At 36.0% G+C, this 7,854-nt stretch overlaps 1 protein-coding gene across 1 annotated transcript in view; it reads right to left on the minus strand.

Moving 5' to 3' along the window:
- Positions 1 to 7,542, minus strand: part of LOC130075816 (ectonucleotide pyrophosphatase/phosphodiesterase family member 7-like) — an 11,634-nt gene extending 4,092 nt beyond the window's left edge. Inside the window, exons 1-3 of the mRNA XM_056240581.1 lie at positions 7,209 to 7,542; positions 5,589 to 5,734; positions 2,970 to 3,584 (exon numbers count right to left, since the gene is read on the minus strand). Coding sequence (XP_056096556.1) covers positions 2,970 to 3,584; positions 5,589 to 5,734; positions 7,209 to 7,455 — 1,008 coding nt within the window. The 5' untranslated portion in view covers positions 7,456 to 7,542. The remainder of the gene's footprint in view (positions 1 to 2,969; positions 3,585 to 5,588; positions 5,735 to 7,208) is intronic.
- Between the last annotated feature and the right edge of the window lie 312 nt (positions 7,543 to 7,854).

Below are 7,854 nucleotides of genomic sequence, written 5' to 3' on the forward strand. Positions count from 1 at the left end.
AGAACAATATGCTAAAATATTTTACACGCATCTGTTTTGTACATCGCATTGGAAATGGAAAGTAAAGTCGTGGGAAACATTATCGGACGCGATTACTGAACATTTAGGCAAATGTAGAAGATCATCCTGCATAAAAACCAGTTCATACATATTTGCACATTGTCCAGACTTTAGTAGTATGGCAGTTTGTGAGTCTAATGTGTGCATTATTTCTTTCACTCAATAGGTGATGATCTATATGCGGATGCTCTTCAAACAGCAGAGGGCGCCAGAGAGCAGCTGATTTGTCTTCTGGTTGTCATGGCAGCATGCGTCTCGGTTCACCGAAGATAAGTGTTTTGTTTGGCTCTTGGATCATGTTATGGTTATTGAATAGTTTAGGATGCCGAGGTAGAGCTGGTTTGATTCGCTCATGCTCTGCACCAGTGAGCAGTTGTTAGTACGCCACACTTGTGAAAATGTCCTCTGACATCTGTGGGTCAAAGGTCAACGGGAGCTCAGAGAGTTCCCTGACCTTGACCTGACCTTTGAGGTTGTCATGGGAGCAGAGTATTGATTAATTGATTGATTGCAATGCAAATTAAAAGGAGAGGAGGGGCAAAGTAGAATCAGCCATTGATTGTGTTCGGTTCGTTTGCCTGTAATTAGATTGACATTATTCATCTATCTGTTAGTTAACTACAGCTAAAACCATAAAAACAAACATTTCTTTACTTTATTAGACAGATATATATATAATATCATGTATGTATATATATATATAATATGTATAAACTTATTTTATTTTAGCTAGTATTTAGATAACTTGATTTACTAAAATATGTAAAATTTAAACTTAAATATAAATTAATAAAAACTATATAGATACACACGTATAAAAACACACACAATAAAAAAAAACTAAAATTTCAACTAAAATGTAACAGAAAATATTAAAAATAATTCAAAATATTAATAAAAACTATAAGAGCATCTCAATGGTACTAAAACAATATTTTCAGTCTTCAAGGAAGAAACTTTTGCGTGTTTATTGTTTATGTGCATGTTTATATATTTCTCATGAAAGCATGTCCTTGGTCAGGTGAAAAAAAAAGGAAATAATGTCTATTTTGGACTGTTGGTCAACATTATGAAAATATTAATTATAAAAAGACCTGTTGGTAAAATAAGTATTATTAATATTTTTTTGCATGTGGAATTGGGGAGTAAATATGGTAAATTGTCATTAAAATAATATCACAGTGTAAAATCTCTCAATGTTCCTATATAGGCTTTGTTTTCTTTATGTAAAGTATAACTTCTTATTTATTATGAATTGTTTATTTCTGTTGATTTAGGGTGATTTCTAAAAAGGTTTAGTGACATTCCCTCAGATATGCACTCAAATATCATAGATTAATATGTCGATCAAGTTAACAGGAGGGCAGTTTCATTCATTCATTCATTCATTCATTCATTCATTCAATCATTCATATATCCATCCATCCATATATCTATCCATCCATCATTCCATCCATCCATCCATCCATCCATCCATCCATATATCCATCCATCCATATATCCATCCATCCATCCATCCATCCATCCATCCATCCATCCATCCATATATCCATCCATCCATCCATCCATCCATCCATCCATATATCTATCCATCCATCATTCCATCCATCCATCCATCCATCCATCCATCCATATATCCATCCATCCATATATCCATCCATCCATCCATCCATCCATCCATCCATCTATCCATCCATCCATCCATATATCCATCCATCCATCCATCCATCCATCCATCCATCCATCCATCCATCCATATATCCATCCATCATTCCATCCATCCATAATCCATCCATCCATCCATCCATATATCCATCCATCCATCCATATATCCATCCATCCATCCATCATTCCATCCATCCATATATCCATCCATCCATCCATCCATATATCCATCCATCCATCCATCATTCCATCCATCCATATATCCATCCATCCATCCATCCATATATCCATCCATCCATCCATATATCCATCCATCCATCCATCCATCATTCCATCCATCCATAATCCATCCATCCATCCATATATCCATCCATCCATCCATCCATATATCCATCCATATATCCATCCATCCGCCTATTCATCTATCCATCCGCCTATTCATCCATCCATCCATATATCATCCATCCATCCGCCCATCCACCCATCCATATATCCATATATCCATATATCCATCCATCCATCCATGTATCCATCCGTCCATCTATATATCCATCCATCCATCCATATACCCATCCATCCGCCCATCCATCCATCCAAATATCCGTCCATCCATCCGTCCATCCATCCATCCATCCATATAACCATCCATCCATCCATCCATCCATCCAAATATCCGTCCATCCATCCATCATCCATCCATCCATCCATATATCTATCCATCCATATATCCATCCATCCATCAATCCATCCATATATCCATCCATCCATCCATCCATCCATCCATCCATCCATATTGATTCATGTTTTGGGATATTAGTACATTATTTTTATGCTGATTTTGTACATTTAACCCTCAGTTTTCATTAACGTAATGCAATATCACCACTGAGAATAATGAGAATTACACTTTTGGCAGATGCTTTTATCCAAAGTGACTTGCATTGCATTCAACGTTTACGTTTTTATCAGTTCATGCATTCACCGGGAATCGAATCCGTGACCTTCATGTTGCTGGCGCCTCCGAGGAAAATGTGCTTAAAAATCACGAATATAATGTCACAATGCAAAACTCATAACCGATACCTAAAACATGCTTTATCTGCAATATAACTACTTCTTTTTCTTGTTCTTTCTTTTAATTTTGAGCTGAAAATTCACCCAAGTGTGCTTGAGAACGGTCTTTTTGATTCCTTGACAAACTCGCATTACGCTTTCACGTCTTTTTATAAACGACAGTCTCTCACCCCATTGATGACGTATCCTAGATCGGCCCAGAGGATGATGGGTAGTATGCGCTCGTTCTGGGAGAAGTGCAGGCGAGCGGGCATCTCCTCTTTCTTATAGACGTGGAGATGCTGATGAGCGCCTTTCAGTGCGTTGTACACTTTATCGAGTCTCCCTTCTTTGGGAAGCAGAAGTCCCACCGGTCCGAAGTCCACAATATGGAAGGACAGATCTCCAAAAGAGAAGCCTGGGATCTTGGAGAGCACGATCTCCTCCACCAGGCCGTTCCTGTAGACGGTGCTCATGCCGTGATCGGCCGTGATGATGATGTTGAGGCTCTCGCTCAGGCCGTGTCTCTCAGCCGAGCTCCTCAGGTATCCCACGGCCCGGTCCACCTGCCGGACCATCGCCCTGCGCTCGGGAGAGCCCGTGGCGTCGGGCTCTCCGAAGTACATGGACACAAAGTCCAGGTCCTGCCCTCTGAACCAGGACTCCATCACTTTATCTATGTTCTCTCGCCAGGCCGTTTCATTGCTGTAGTTGTAGTTTTCCGGCTCCACTTCTCTCACAACAGCACTTTCTCCCTGATAAGTGGATGCTGTTCCAGGAAAGTGGAGGGAACCGGCTTTCAGACCCTTTTTTGGGGGGGGCGGGAAAATCAATTATATTTATTCAGCAAATGCTTCTTTTACCAATGCAACTCTAAGAGAAAAGCAGAAAACTAGCTTTATTTACTCTCATGTCTCTTTTTAATTCTGTACGTCTACACAAAACTACTGTAAAAAAATAATCGTGATTTTAACGGTAAAAGACTGTAAAAATGCTACAGTGCAAATTGTTTTAATTGGTTAACAGAAAGTTTCCGTACTATATACGGTAAATAACAGTGATAGATCTCATGGTACATTTAATGTAAAATACCGTTAAATTTACAGTTTTTGAAAGTGAAAAAGAACAACTCATCGTATAATTTACAGTGAAAAACTGTAAATTGACATTCCCACAATTCCCTGTGTGACACTTCACATTTTATGAATTTTTGTTGAAATAACTATGTTTCCTCATAGTTTTCTTGTTTTTTTTTTCTAATCAGTTATGTACATTAGGGTTTTATGTTACATTTAATGTTGTTAAATTAGTGTTTATTGCATTTTTAAAATGTAATGTGTGTTACCATGATGGTGTTTAATGTTTGTGTGAATGACACTGTGCAGCTTCTTTATATATGTATTAATAGTCTTGTGGATGAGTTGCTTGTGATGAGCTTTGATTGATCATGTGACTTTCATCACTGCTGTGATGGTTGTTGGTTGTCAGTGTATTACAATGGTACATAACAGATATTAATACTACAATAGGTTGGTAAATTAACATTGTATCAGATAATGAAATATGGTTTATTACTGTAAATTTTAAGTTAAGTCTGTAAAACCAATAACGTTGCTACCGTATTTTTGACGGTAAAGGTCTGGTAACCACAGCTGCCGGTTTTTTACCGTAAAAATTGCGGTTTTATTTTTTACAGTTATTTTTTTCATAAAGTAAAAGCAGAAGCTCCAAAAACCTCATCCATGCATCCACATCCGCAACTTGACAAGTCATGTATATTTCTTTATGCTGCATTAATGGTCATTGTTTGGAGCTCGACAGACCTCGGTCATGCATGCATTGCATGAACAAGAGAAGATCTGAGATGCTTTAAAACACAATTTTTTGTTCCACAGAAAGAAAAAAAAGAAAGTCATTGGTTTAGTGGGACATGAGAGGTAGTGAATGATGATAGAAATGTTCTTTAAATTCATGCTGGTTGTTCATGCATCACCCTTTCTAAGGGTTTGAACCAGTCTGTATTTTTACCGACTTTTTTCACTAGTAGTATTATGTATTACTGTGAGCAAATCATCATCTGAGATTTCGAGTTTCTGAGCTGGAAATAATTGTTTTGACTCATTTTCTGCGATTAATTTGGTCGAATCTCCTGTGTGTCTGGCTTTATATGTAGAGGTTACTGGAGGAAATGAAATGAGGTGTTCGGGATGATTCAAAGTGAAGTGTTGCGGATCATTAGCAGACGGGCCGCTTGTGGGAAATACGTGTCTTGCAAGAGAGCAAGTCAATTTGAAATGGTCCTCCCTAACCAACCCCAGACACAGCACAATATTTATTCAGAATACTTTTGAAATCAGTTTTTTTTCATTATAAAGTCTAGAAGTATTTACAGTTACATTTGACTACATTTAACATGTGTAGTACAGTACATTTTCTATCACATTATATTATATTATATTATATTATATTATATTATATTATATTATATTATATTATACTATATTATATTATATTATATTATATTATACTATATTATATTATATTATATTATATTATATTATACTATACTATAATATATATTATATTATATTATATTATATTATATTATATTATATTATATTATATTATAATACATTACATTACATTACATTACATTACATTACATTACATTACATTACATTACATTATGTTATGTTATGTTATTAAGACAAAGGCTATGTTCAGACTGGAATACATGCACACTGCTAGTGCACACCGTTTAACCCTAACCAGTGCGGCGACTTGGGCCGGTCCTGCTGGTGTGCGAGTACCTGTCTCTGAGCCGTGATCCATATGGGCACACTTCCACTGTCCCACCACTCGTTCACAAACTGGGACTTGTAGTAGGACTTCTTCTCCCAGGTGCTGGTGTTAAACCACATGTTGTGAATTACACCGTGATTCTCTATATATTTCCCTGCAGAAAGATACTTTCTCATCAATCATACTTATAGACATTACAAGAAGATTAGTGTAGGATTTACTTTCAAATAATTGTCACTCGTAAAAAAAGTATAATTTGTTTTATTTACATCTTTGAAAAGTGTATATATACACACTAAATGTATACATATTTATGGATATAAGTATTCATTATTGCCTTGTTTCATCTGGATGGATGGACATAAATATTAAATGCATATATTTAAAGCTATTTATATAATGATAATTAATTTTGAAGAATTAATTTAATGATTAGAATTAATTATGAATTAAATTAAATGTTATATATATATATATATATATATATATATATATATACTGTATATATATAATATTTTTAATCAACTGACAGCACAAATATATATATATATATATATATATATATATATATACAGTATATTAGCGCTGTGTCAATTAAAAAAATTAACTAATTAATCACACATTTTCCTGTAATTGATCGCGATTAATTGCATCTAACATTACAGTTTTTAATATATTTTTATATTGTAGTAATTTCACAATCTCCAAATTAATGTAGAAACAACATAAGACAGTTATTTTAATCATTTGATCTAACATGTAGGATATATACAGACATTGAATATCAAATATCAAAATTGAATATTCAATATCAAAGTTATCAAACACTTCACAGACTTCAATGCATAAATTATAAACTAAATGTAGATTAATGTATTCAACTTCAATGAGCTCATTGTTTCTGCCTTAAATTTTACAGCTAATTTGTATATGTGATTTGTGTGATTTGTATACGTACATTTCTGAAATGCATAACTTAGACAGTTTCCTCTGATAACAATCACTCTAAATTGTAATGTGGACTTTTCTGTAAAGCTGCTTTGAAACGATGTGTATTGTGAAAAGCGCTATACAAATAAATGTGAATTGAATTGAATTAATCCTTATTAAAGCTACAAAAGTTATTCAGTCAAGAGCAGTGAATGATTTTCTCTTTTTCTTTTGTTCTTTGATTAACATAAATGGCAGAGCGGCATATTTTTTAGGCTGCTGTCACTTTAAGACAAACATAATATGACACACATCCTATTTTCTCACAACTCTTAACGGTCATTTAAGACTTTATTTAACTCATTTAAGACTCTGCTTACAAGGATACTCGGCAAAGCGGGTGTTTTGGCGTACTTTTGTGTTTTTGTCTATTCAAACGCTGTCTGAGGCGGCTTTCCGTGCACATGAGTTGTGTGTGTCAGACAGACAGGAGATACACACACAAGCGACAGTCCAGATTTAATTTCTTCTTTTTTTTTGCATCTTATCGTGCTTGAATGGTTTAATAGCACTTGAATGACAGATAGTAAAAAAATGAATGCTTTTAACGCGTACACTGCAAAAAATAATCGCATGTGTTAACGCGTTAATTTTGACAGCCCTAATATGGGCATTGCTTCATATGTGTTGAATTGTACCTGTGAGGATGGTGAAGTGTGTCGGGCTGGTGATAGTGAGGAACGAAGGGGTCACGTATGTGGCTTTGACCCCATCCTTCGCCATGGCGTCCAGGTGCGGCGTGTCCACGTCCCTGTCGTAGTCCCACCTGAAGCCATCGAAGGAGACCAGCAGCAGTTTTCTGTGCTCAGTGGCCCGGGGCGCTGGAACGGGGACCGCCAGAGACTGAACACACAAACACAGACAGAGAACCGGCGTCCACAGCATGATCAGAGCAGATTGTGTTCAGGTGTTCACCGTCTCTGTGACACAATCAGATTGCGTTCGGTTCTCCGGCTCAACCTCTTTTACTCACTCTCGCTGCGCGTCTCTGCCGGCCAAAGTTTCATCTGGTTATCTTATCTCTTTTGATTTGCCGGTTTGCAGTTTTTTACTGAGTCTTGAATTACACACAGACACATAGATTCAAGAAAGTGTGATTGCTTTTTGCAGTAACATATTTTCAAAAATCTTATCAACCACAAACCTTTGATCGGTAGTGCATGTCATTTGTTTAAATGCTGCAGGATCATTTCTTGTCACTACTTTGCTTTTTTTCTTCTGAATCAATTTTTTTTAGTCGACTGGTGTTTTGGTGATTTTTAGTGGATGTATAGAGCTCTCCTC

This window comes from Rhinichthys klamathensis, unplaced genomic scaffold (genome assembly GCF_029890125.1).
Source record: "Rhinichthys klamathensis goyatoka isolate OS25496 unplaced genomic scaffold, OSU_Roscu_1.1 h1tg000604l_1, whole genome shotgun sequence".
NCBI classification, from domain to species: Eukaryota; Metazoa; Chordata; class Actinopteri; order Cypriniformes; family Leuciscidae; genus Rhinichthys; species Rhinichthys klamathensis.